General features: G+C 50.7%; 2 protein-coding genes across 2 annotated transcripts in view; one reads left to right on the forward strand and one right to left on the reverse strand.

Annotated features, from left to right (window-relative positions):
- The window catches only part of DENND1A (DENN domain containing 1A), a 160,062-nt gene extending 153,826 nt beyond the window's left edge, over positions 1-6,236 (forward strand). Inside the window, exons 24-26 of the mRNA XM_031057270.1 lie at positions 1-71; positions 2,311-2,566; positions 3,410-6,236. Of these exons, the coding sequence (XP_030913130.1) occupies positions 1-71; positions 2,311-2,566; positions 3,410-4,696 (1,614 nt within the window). The 3' untranslated portion in view covers positions 4,697-6,236. The remainder of the gene's footprint in view (positions 72-2,310; positions 2,567-3,409) is intronic.
- Positions 6,237-9,780: 3,544 nt separating this feature from the next.
- CRB2 (crumbs cell polarity complex component 2) overlaps positions 9,781-12,034 on the reverse strand; it is a 30,634-nt gene continuing 28,380 nt past the window's right edge. Inside the window, 1 exon segment of the mRNA XM_031057327.1 lies at positions 9,781-10,992. Within this exon segment, the coding sequence (XP_030913187.1) occupies positions 10,765-10,992 (228 nt within the window). The 3' untranslated portion in view covers positions 9,781-10,764.

The raw sequence follows: 12,034 nt of genomic DNA on the forward strand, positions 1-12,034 counted from the left end.
GAATTGCAGCAGGAAGAGGATCCTGTCTCTGGCTTCTCTGAAAACTTTTTCTTCTCTGCTCCTTTCGAATGGTCTATCCTTTACTCTTTTGCTGTGTCCATGCAGTTTCCAGCAGGGGGGTTTGCATTGCTCAGGGCACCTGCTTCTGTATTGGGATTTTGGAAATGCTCCTGGGGTCTCTGTACTGTGCTTGATGAATGACCAAGATTTCTCCTGCTTGTTTGTCTTGATGTTGAGCAGCATGAAAAAGCATCCTCCTGCATGAAACACTGCAGCACCACACAGCTTATGGGCTTCCATTGACTCGAGCTCTGTGGGATGTCACCCTTCCATTTGTCCTTTGTTCCAACATGCTGCTTGTCCTGTCCAAACCTTTCACCATTCATTCTTGTGTGGTGTTACTGTGCTTTTGGGTTGTCCTGTGAGCCTTGTTCCAGTGCAGTTACCAAACTTTTCCAGTGTCACCTGTTTGATCCCAGCCTGTGTGGTCTGTCAGGTATCACATCCTTGCAGGTGTCCTCTGAGGGCATTGAGTATAATCTGACAATTATACAAGAAGCAGGAAGTTTGTTCAGTCTATTTGTGTCCAGCTTTTGGATTTGTAACTTGTACCTTCCCAAGGCTCTGTAACTCTGTCTTGAAAGACTGTGTAGAGCAGCTGTGCCAGAACTGCTCATTGATGCTGTGGCTGGAGGGTTCTGCCCCTGCCCACGGTGCCTGTGTCAGGGGAAGGAGCATGGCCTGCCCAGGGTGCCCGTGTGAGGTGAGGGGAGCCCTGCCAGCTGTGGGTTCAGCTGCCCTAATCCCTCTTGCTGCCTATTGAATATCCCAATCCCAGCAGGCAGCTCTGAGCTGAGCCCTCACTGAATGTCAGCAGAGGATTTGTTATTTCCTAACCTCGCCTGCTTGAGGATTTCTAGAGGATGAAAGGTAGATAAATTGCATGGAGTTGCACTCATTCCTTTAACAGTGCAGCCACTGATTTGAGCAGAACCTGTAGGAAGAGGGGCCAGGGTACTGTGAGCTGCTGCTTCAGAAATGCATATGGTGCAGCAGGCAGTTCAGGACTGGGAGATGGACGATGCCAGTCCCAGCTGAGCAGCTGAAACCTGGCAGCCCCAGCTGGGTCAGAGCAGGCTGGAGAAGGAGGCTGCCAGTAGGACAGAGAGGTCTGCAGCTGCTAAAATCCACTGTGTGCTGCAGACACAGGTTCAGAGGCTGACAGGGAAGAGATCTGACTGCAGGCAGGTGGGATGGGGAGGATCAGTAGGAAAGGGCCAGAAAATGTTTCCACACTCCTGTTTGGGGTGGAGGAGACCAGTTTTGTTTTCAGATATCCCTTGGGGGCTTGCAGGGTGATCCAGAGTGATGTGAGACTGCCCTGAGGCTGTGTGCTGTCACTGTCTGCCCTGTACCTGCAGTGTCCCTGTCCTGCTGCAGGCTCAGTGCCTGCTCTGTGTGTGCTGGGGAGGGAAGCAGGCTGGGCTCTCTGAATTTGCATGATATAGATGTATTATGATAAAATATGGAAAGGGGAGAAGGGTTCTTCCATAGGATGTGTTTTTGCAGGTCTCACAAATATTTTCTTTTAATTGAAAGCTTGTTTAAATGCCACAGTACAACTGGCTGCCAGTCAAGTGCCAATCCCCACAGCCATGTGTGGCACTTGTTGTTATTAATTGGATGCACATTGTGCTGCTGTTCTCTGTACACACACCAAAATGCAAATGTGCTGGTTCCATTTTTTGCTGAGGTATGTGCAAGAGAAGCATCCTGCTAACTCAGCCTTGGCTGGTAATGTAAAGGAGGTGTCTCCATAATGGATTGTAGTGTTTCTTGATAAGATGACACCAATGAAATCATTGGAACCTGCACAGTGCTCCCAATTATTGCAGGAAAACACTGAGTTATGTTGTGTGCTGAGTTAGCTTGAAACCCAAGGATGCAAACACAGGGTGCAGAGGCCGTGCCCAGCCCGAGGGGAGCACAGACAGTGAGCATGGGGAGCTGGTATCCCACTGGTCTGAGAACTCCCTCCTCAGCCTGGCTGTGCCTGCATGACCACAGCTTCCCTCTGAGCACCTCCCACTCGGCTCTTGCCCTTTCGAGCACCCTCGGGTGCCAGGTCCCCTTCTGCACGTCCCCCTGCCCTCAGGCACTGCTCACAGCCTGCTCTGCATGGGGAGCTCTCTGAGCTATATTTGCCATTGGGGAGCTCTTTGTAACTCATCCAGCTCCTTAGGAAATTGTGTCCAAAACAAAGAATTAGAAATGTGGTGATTTGCAATGTGATTTTTGGTTGTGTGGCAGGCCTCAGCCGTACCGGGCGCTGAAGGAGTCGGACAGTGCCGATGGGGAGGACGTGGGCAGCCCGGAAAGAGCCAGAGAGCCGCTGCCCCCGAGCCCTCTGCTCTCCAGCAAGGCCTCAGAAGTCAACCTCCTGGAGGACATCTTCCCCAGCTTGGAAGTAGAAGCCCAGCCCCAGCCCCTGAGCCAGGCCAAGAGCCTGGAGGACCTGCGGACACCCAAGGAGGAGGCAGAGCAGCGCTGCTCCTTTGAATACCAGGTCGGGGGCTTCCTGTGCCCTGGGGGTGGCACAGAGCTCATTCTGAGGATCTTTTTTATATTATTGGGTAGATCCTAATAATAATTATCATTGTCATCATCATCATCTGTTTTCCAGGGATTTGCTTATGTGTTTCAAAATTAATTTCTGAATTAAGAAATGGCTTAAAGGGGACTCAGTGATAAGTAAGTGTTTCCTCTGAAGCCTTTGCTTCTAAAGGAGAGGATATTTGCCTTGTTTCTCAGAATCTGTTTGTCCAGTGGCCATCACACAGAGTTATCGTTGAAGTTGATGGTCGGCAGTGAGAATGAATAGTTGGTAATTTTCAGGTCCCCTCCAAACTTTTTTTCTTTTAATCTGTCTATTTTGGTCTCAACATCATTTGAACAATCCCCCTCTGAAGAAACGGGATTGTTTGTGAAGGAACATTGCTCAGAAAGTGTTAAACTAAAGCAGACTCCAAGATCTTCATCTGACATTAGAGAAGCAAATGTCATTTCTACTTTATAATAATATTAATTTTAGTGTTACATTCAGATAATTCATTTGTCAGCTTATTCTATGCAGCAGTTAAGGCTTCTCAGCTTCTGTGCCTTGGACACAGGTTGTGTGCTCCTTACTGGGCTGTGACAGATGCACAACATGGCCCAGCTGAACAACCCCGTGGCAGCAGAGCTGGAATTGGAGCTGCAGAGTCCTGGCTGTCCTTCCTGGCCACACGCTGTTGTTCCTCTGCACTGATCAGCCTGGGGACTGATCCTCTTCCCTCACAGCAGCCTGAATTCACTTCCTGCTCTGTCGTGTGAGGACATCAGAGTTAATGTTTGTTCTGTTCTCTTGCAGAGAATGGATCTTGGTGTGTCTGAGAGGAGCAGGATTGTGCCAAGCATGAAGCTGTCCCACCCTTACAACAAGCTGTGGAGTATGGGCCATGATGATATGGCTATTCCCACCAAATATTCCCAAAGCTCACCTGAAAGACCCTTGGCTGCCCTGGGTAACATGCCCCCCATCACCAGGAGACCCCAGAGCAGAGACAGTGGTCTGGCTCCTGCAGAAAAGGATGAATCCAATCCTGCCATTCAAGGGAACATCACCATTCCTAGGCCCCAGGGAAGAAAGACTCCAGAACTGGGGATTGTGCCACCACCACCAGCACCCAGGGCTTCCAAGCACCAGGCTCCAGCCGGGTCAGCGGAAATCCTCACCCCTCAGGGGCGCAGCCACTTGGTTCCAGATCTTATCCCAGAGCCCTTTGGGGCCGTGTCCCTAAAGCCCGAGGTGCAGCAGTCTGTGAGTTGCTCGTCCCGCCCATCGCAGCTGCTGTGCGGCTCTGCCGGCAGCGCTGGGATGCTGCAGCCTGAGCGGGTGAAGGCAGAGGGCGCCGGCAACGAGAGCGAGCTCCTGCTGAGCCTGCTGGACCCGCTGAGAACCACGGCCTGGCCAGGCAGGGCCCCGCAGGGCTCGGCCCCCGCGCCCGCCTTCGGGGCCCTGCCCAGTGACTTCGTGCCTCCTGCAGCTGCAGCGTTTGCCCAGCCCCTGGGCTATCCTGCCCCAGCTCCACCACCTTTTCTACAGCCCTCCCCCAATCCGTTCACCCAGACACTGCCAGGAGCCCTTCCAGTGTCCCTGGTCAGAGCCCCGAGGGGCTCCTTTACCCCCTCCTTAGGTCACGCGTACAGCTCCAGCTTCATAACCCCCACTGCCGCCTTCTACCCAGCACAGAGACCTCAGCCCCCCATGGCCACGCTCTCCATGCCAAACCTGTTCAGCCAGGCTCCAGCTGTGCCAGCAGCTGGCTCCTTGCTCCTGCAGAGCCACAGCCCTTCTCCCACCAGCTCCCTCCAGCCAGCGTGTCTGGGTGCTCCCTCCAAACCCCGAACGTTACAGGTGGCCCAGCCCAGCACAAAGGTAGATCCCAAACAAACCCTGGCCAGTTCACTTCTGGCCAGTGAATCCCCTCTGGTCCCTGCCAGGCCAGCCAAGGGCTTGGAGTCAGTGTTACTGTCCTCAAAATCTGAGGAGACAAAAGATCCATTTGAAGATCTGTTAAAAAAGACCAAGCAGGACGTGTCACCCACACCAGGTAAGGTGGAGCAGCTCAGAAAGCGATGGGAAACCTTTGAGTGATGCACCCCATGGCCTTGGTGTCCTTTTGGAAGTGACAGAGGGATTTTTTGGTTTTTTTGAGCCAGCATAAAACCAAGCATTTCTTTTAAGGAAGGCTGAGCCAGGACTGCTGCAGGACCATCGCTGAGCTGCAACTCAACACGAGAGCTTTTTGCCCACAGGTCAGAGTCCCCCAGTCCCAGTCCCTGCTCTCACTCCCTGCCACTGAACCCTGGGATCCCTGCACTGACCAAAGCCTGAGGGTTGGGTTGGGTTGGGTTGGGTTGGGATTTCCACACACAGCTTTTCAGGCAGCACTACTGATGCACAAGTTATTTCCTCCCTGTATTTTCAGTCCTTGGTACACCTGGAGCTTGACACAGCCCACTCTGCTGGGGTTCATTCCTGCCTCTGGGAATGGGCGTCAGTTTTTCTGGCATTACACAAAGATAAAACATTTTGTTCCCACATGCAAAGTGCAGCAAACCAGCCCACAAGTCACTGAACTGCTCCCTTGGTTTCTGTCTGTGCTCGTTGAACCCCAGCCACTCCTGGAGCTGTGCTGTCAGATGGACTTTGGTTGCACTTTTGACTCCCCCCCCACCCCGAACACCAACAGCCAGGGCAGAGTTGTCACAGGCCTGGAAACCACAGCACAGAGCAGCTGCTCAGGGATTGGTCCTGCATCTCTGTTGGGAAACTGGAAACACCAGCAATTGTTTTCATTTTTTTGACTTTGTTTTTGTTAAATACATCAGAAAATAGAGGCCATAAAGAGTATCCTAGTTCTTATATATGTGTATCTTAATATTATCTATCAATATTATAAATTGCAGTATATGAATGGAATGTAACAGTATCTTACTTGATTATTACAAAGAAGAGAAAAAGTGGGGGGTATTGAGGTTCCCAGCTCCTGAGTGCAGGGGAAGGCCGGTGTGCTGGGGGCTGAGGGCAGGGTGTGTCCAGGAGGGGGAATCTGGGCTCTGGGGCCCGTGGGGCCTCGGGCTGGCCCCGCGAGGCACCGAGCGCAGGCGACGCTCTGCTGGGTGTTCTGAGCCCCTCTCTGGGTTCTCCAGACATTTCACACAGGCTCAGCATCCCCAGGAAAGGTGCTGTCTCTGACCATTTCTGTTTCACTTCAGTGGTGCTTTTTTGGTTTGTTTTGTATCTGGGCACACTCTGGTGTAAAACCTGTCACTCTCACAGAGGGAATCACATCACCATTGAGCCTTTGATAAAGGAAATCATCTTGGGCACATGGGGAGATTCTTGTAAAGCTTTATCTGATTTCCAATGTATCTATTTTATTCATGTTATCTTGGAAGTTTTCTTACTCTGGGGAATGGGAATGGCTGTCTCTGTGTTCGAGTCTGGGCTGTACAAAAGAAAAATAATATCTGAAATGCTGCCGGTTTTGGGAAGACCACAGTATTCCAGGAATATTCTGTTTCTGTACAGTGCTGTTCCTCTGACAAGCCATTCACTTGGATTTGTATTTTCTTTTTGTGTTGACAGACAGATGGGTTTAGTATTGAATAGTAAAATATTTAAAGTCTAAGAGTTCCATTTTATTTGGATAAAGGATAGAGTTCAGAGTAAGAATGTTATATATAACTCCTTTGCCATGAGCTGGATGATAAAACTTTCTGGATTATGGTGGATGTGAAGGGGCACTGGACAATCCTGCCTGTGCAAGCAGGGCTCCACAGGCCCCGTTTAAACTCAGTAATATCACACACTGATCACACACTGATCACACACTGAGGAGCCCAGCACAGATGCCTTAAACCTCTCAGGAAATTCTGTCCCACTGCAGTTCATTTCCATCTCTGGTTACTTTGCTCATATTATGGATCATTTGCTAAGTCAATTTTGGGGCACTGAAGAGTATTAACACCCATTTATTCACCCTCCACTTTATTTAGCACCTCTGAGATCCAGGAGGACAAGGGGTTTGTGACTTCCCTCATTTCTGGAGCAGGGTTTGCAAGTGGGAGACTTTTTTAGGGGTTTCTTGTAACATAGGAATTGAACTATCCCTAGGACAGCATTTAGGGATTTTTTGTCTTATTTAAACTCAGGAATGCCTAACGTGATTCATTCCTGATAGTGCCAGGTATAAAGAGTTTGCTTATCTGAACCAGTTCTGGTTCAGCCCTAGAAGGAATTTGGACGTTTTTATTAATCCAGTATAAAAAGTGTTCCTTGGTCTTACTCATCAATGACTTTATACTTGACTTTTTCATGTTCCTGTACTTGCCCTGTGTTTGGTAGCACTTTGCTTATTTACAGCTGCTTCCTGCCATAAGAAATAAGTTTATTTTAAAAACAAACAGACAAGACAAACCTCTTCAAAGTTTGTGGTGCATCTGCTGCTGCACAAGAGGTGAAACCATTTCTGTATCTTGTTCACTCTGGGTGGAGGCTTCACAGTCCCTTTTTCCCCCATTCCTTTATTATTCCCCTTTATTGCCCCTAAAGTCAGGGATTAATGGTAAACTGCAGCTCAGTGAGGTGAGCAGAGAGCCGAGGTTTCCCCAGCTCCCTCCCTTGGTGTTCAGCAGCTCTGTCCTGCTGCTGGGCAAAGCTCTGCACCCTGGCCTGTGCTCAGGGCTCTGGGCTGTGACAAATCATCACAAAATGAATCCTTTAACCGTGAAGAACCATCAGAGTTTGCAGCTGTGCAGGGGGTGTGGCACAGACCACGATCAGCCATCCAGACAGAAAGGTGTTCTTTGGGGAAAAACCAGTCACAAGTCAACAACCAGGTCTGGTTTTAACCAAATTTTATTGTAAATTTCTTTTGAAGGACATTCTAATTATTTACAAATTATACAATTTACAATTAAAAAACAAATCAGGATCATAATCATTAACTACAGCAAATCCAGTTTTGTGAAAAAATATATTCAAAAATTAAATATCAAAAGGAAGTTAAGTTCATTATTGAAAAAAACAAAACCACCTTCCATAAATTATTTTGCAGAAATGCTCAAGACACTGACAGAGTATTTGAACACCTTTGCTAATACTGGCTTTGGGTGCTTGGGGTGCAGCCCTGAGGAGCTGCTGTGGGCACGGCCGGACCTGCCGGGGCTCCAGGGGTTTGTGCCTTGCAGGGAGTGGCAGGAGCTGGGGGAGCTCTGGGACACAGCCTGGAGGAACTGGGGCTCTTCTCCATCCTGCTGCTGCCTCGTTTCTGTACAAACACCAGATGTGGAGTGGAGCAAAAAAGCAGAAGCAGGACCTGCCCTGGGGTGCTGGGGCAGAGGTGGCAGAGACCCCAGACCCCCCGAGCCCCCCTGAGGTTATTGCAGGCCTTTGCCTGGCAGCACAGGGGCCCCAGGGCTGTGCCCACCCCTGCTCCCCTTCCCTCAGCCCAGGGAGGAGTTCCCCACTGTCCTGGCACAGCTGTGTGCCTGGAGCCTCCTGTGCACAAAGGCGCAGGAACACCCCCCTCACCTGTTCCCAAAGTGTGCTGGAGCTCCCGAAAGAGCAGCTGGAGAATGCCCAGAGCAAAGCAGTGACAGAACAGAGCCAGCAGAGTCACTGCTGATGAACACAGGAAAGCAGCCACAGGCTCCCACCTGCAGCCAGGGCATCTCTGTCACTGCCAGACACAGCTGGGATCTCACCTTTGACTCCTCTCCACTACTAGAGGGAAGGTGATCTTACTGACAAAATATTGTCTGTCTCCCACTCCTGGTTTTTTCTGTTTTCTAAAATTTTCATTTTTCTGTCAGCAGCTGCCTGTTGCAGAGACCTGTTCTTACACAGACACACCTGCTCTTAAACAAACACATGTGAGCAGTACTTCCATGCCCCTCCCTTTGCTTGGAATTACAGAAACATTTACAGCTACAGTAGAAAAAAAAAATCCAAAAGCAGACCAGAATAAACAGCATTTTCTTGTGGCAATAAGCTTCAGCAGGCAGGTTCCCACCCTGATTTTTAATAGTATTTTGGACATTAAAAAGCAGACACTGTTCTAAAATATTCCTTATTGATAGTTGTTGTCATTATCCTGAAACACTAATGACTTTAGGCCTTACCTGGCCCGCTGTGCTGCATTTCCTTCCACAGCCTCTGCCACATTATGCTAAAGAAGAAACAGCACATTCAACAGCTAAAACAGTAACACAGGAGAAGCCACAAAATCAAACCCCTGTTAGTGCAGTGGAAAGCAGATGCTGTGTCACTTACACCAACCCTTGTTTGGGTTAAAAAGATTGGCTAACTAAGTTCCACTCTCCTGTACCAGCAAGCCCAAACCTGTCAGTCCAGAGAGGTCACCTCCAGAACTCTTTCTTTCTTCCCTCCTCACCCCAGCAGGTACCACCTGCTGCTCTCGCAAGGGTCAGTTCCATGGTCCAAGCTGCTCGGGAGTGGTGGAGCCGGATCCAACAACATGAAAATGTCCTCCTTTCACAAAGGTTAAACTGTAACTGGCACCTCAGGATCAGAAAGGCACTTCACATATCCCTGTGGTTTGGTCTGGTCTCAGAGAAAGCTCCAGCAGCCATGTCCAGCACCGCCCAGTGGGACTTGCTGCTGTGCCAAGTCCTGGCCCAGCTGGAAGGGCAGCAGCAGCTCTAGGGAGGATTTCCCAGCCCTCACTCACCTGGCTTAGCTTTGCAGAGGAGTCACAGGCATGTGCCTTTTTGAAAAAACCTTATTATTCACATTATTTCTGAATGCAGTGGTTTCATTCCCGTTCACTGGACCTGCCTCAGGGAGGTTTTTCTGCAGCCTGCAGGAGCAGGGGCCCAGCCGGCTCTGGCTGTGCCACAGCCCCATCTTCTGTCTGGTTCCATGTCCCCACTGTGCCACAGGCACTACTCCCTCTCCCGGCCCTCAGCAGTGGGGTTTTTGCTCCCCAGCACTGCCCTTCACAGCCAGAGCAGTTTGCTAGGAATGCTTTGTGGGCTGAGCTGCAGCGAGCAGCCCGTGGGGCAGTGCCAGCAGGCAGTGCCAGCGGGCAGTGCCCGAGGCCGTGCAGAGCTGTCCCCCCAGCGTGACCCCAGCTCAGATCAGCCGCTCGGTCGGGGGCATCTTGATCACGTTCCACATTTCCACTCGGGCCCCGTCCTTCTCCTGCCGGCTCGGGCTGTAGGTTCCCTGAGTCGCTCTCCTCCTCTTCATGGCAATCGCCGTGGCTACAGCCAGTGCGAGGAGCAGGGCAGCCCCCGCAGCCCCGACCGCTCCCACCACGGAGGAGTGGCTGAGGTGCGCCCACACTCGCTGCTGTGGTAGAACAGGGAGTTACTCAGAGCTTCCACCAGGACGCAGCTGCACTTAGCACCCCTCAGCCCCCAGTGCCTCCCTCAGCTGCGCTGTGCTGAGAGCGGTGCAGGGCAGGAGCTCCCCCTTCCCCTGTCCCACGGAGCCCAGGGAATGCACAGGAGGCTGGTGACCTTTCCTGCTCCCCTCTCCCCTCCATGCACACCCAAAGTCCAGCATCTGGCAGCTCCAGCACTAGCCCAAACCCCCGGAGTCCTGCCTGTCCCCTTCCCTGCACGGTACCCATGGGAATGTCTAACAGCACCAGGGCATGCAGCACTGATTTATATACAAGGATTTTGATCATTCCTGACAATTCCCTGTAACACAGGGCTGTCACAGGGAGGTCACAGCTGCTGTTGCTGTTGAAGACTCTGAAAACCTCACACACCTGAGCTGAGAGAGTTTGAATGTTTTTCACAAACCAGAGCAGAATACACAAACCAGCCCCGACCTTCCCAGCTCCTGAGTGGGACTTGGGGAGCTGAACCTGCACAGATGCCTCGGGTCACCCTGCCTTGGAAAGCAGATTTAATGTGCCTCTCCTGCCTGGGAGGGGACAGGAGCCAGAGCCACTTCAGCTCCTGCTGAGATGAGCGATGGACAGCCCGGGGCAGGGCAGAGGGAGGGCAGAGGCTCCCTTGGAGCCGCTGCTGTGCAGCAGTGCCAGCCCAGCCAGCCACAATGTCCGTTCTTGGTGAGCGGCCTTAGGGGAACGGGGAGGGGGTGGATCTGCTGCTGCCAGGGCTGGAAGAGCTCCAGGTGCAGGCAGACCTTGCAGGTACAGGTCCTGGGCACGGCAGGGCCTAGATTAGGCGCTCTTCGGGTGGCACCTTTAGGACACTGTCCATCTCCAGCCGAGCTCCTGCCACCTCCTGCTGGCTCGGGCTGTAGGTCCCCTCGGACTGGCGCCTCTTCCTTGCCGTGAGAACCATGAATATGAGAGCAATACTGAGGAGCAGCACAGAGCCACAGGCTACAGGGACAGCTACTTCAATTAGTGGGGAGGGGAAGAGAGCACCTGGAGTCCCTTTCTGTAAAAGAAATTAATGGAGAAACAATGAAACCCCAGCGGTTACAATAACTGCAATAACTGACCAAAATGGTCGGATTAGAGAGAAAAAGGTTTTCAGAAAAGCAAAAAACCAGCACTTTTTCACAGCAAGACAGCCCCTTAAGATGTAAATGCCAGTTTACTCAGCATCTACAGTGGGAGTCTTTAAAGGTGCCTTCTTATCAATATCAGACTAAAACACACAGGTGGCACTGCCAAAGTTGTGACCAGTGTTGCAAAACAAGAACAAAAAAACACACAACAAAAAAAAAACCAAAAAACCAAACCAACAAACAAACAAAAATCCCCCAAAAACTTTAAAGTTAATGCAGAGTAATGTGAATTTTCAGTAACCCCAAAAAAATTCTCCAAGCAGGGGAATTATACTAAAAAAAAGTTCAGTGATGCCTTAGTGCCTGTAATGGCAAAGCAGAGAATTGATTAAGCTGTTAAACTGTGAAACAGAACTGCAGAACTTGCAGCAGGAAGGGGAAGATGTTGAAGAGGTCAGGACATGGATGGGAGATGAAGATGATAAGAAGCCCAAGTACCAAGGAGAGAAACGAGAATTCCCGAGATTCTGGTGGAATCAAGGATGGCATGGAAGACAACATAACTAAAACAACTGTGGAATTTTTGTCATGAAACAAAGTTTTAAAATTACAGTAAGCTTAAAAATAAGATATTGCTATCAATGGTATCAGCCACCTTACAGATAAAACCAAAATAATTCAAACTGGATTATTTAGTTTTTTGATGCCATTCAGTCTGTGCTCATGTCACAGAGCAAAAAGGAACATTCCCAGGGGATCTGGAAGCCCTTCTGCCCTTTTCAAATGCCTGAAGTGCAGGTAGATTCCCCAAGCCTGTCCCAAGCTGAGTGCTGTGCAGGGTTAGTTCCAGACCATGCGGGTTAGTCCTGCACCACGAGGGGCCAGCAGGGGCCCCCGGAGCTGCTGCTGTGGGAGCAGAGAGCAAAGGGAGCTCAGCTGAGCTCCAGCTGTCCCTGGTGGAAACGAGCA

Source organism: Geospiza fortis, unplaced genomic scaffold (assembly GCF_000277835.1).
Source record: "Geospiza fortis unplaced genomic scaffold, GeoFor_1.0 scaffold27, whole genome shotgun sequence".
Taxonomy (NCBI): Eukaryota; Metazoa; Chordata; class Aves; order Passeriformes; family Thraupidae; genus Geospiza; species Geospiza fortis.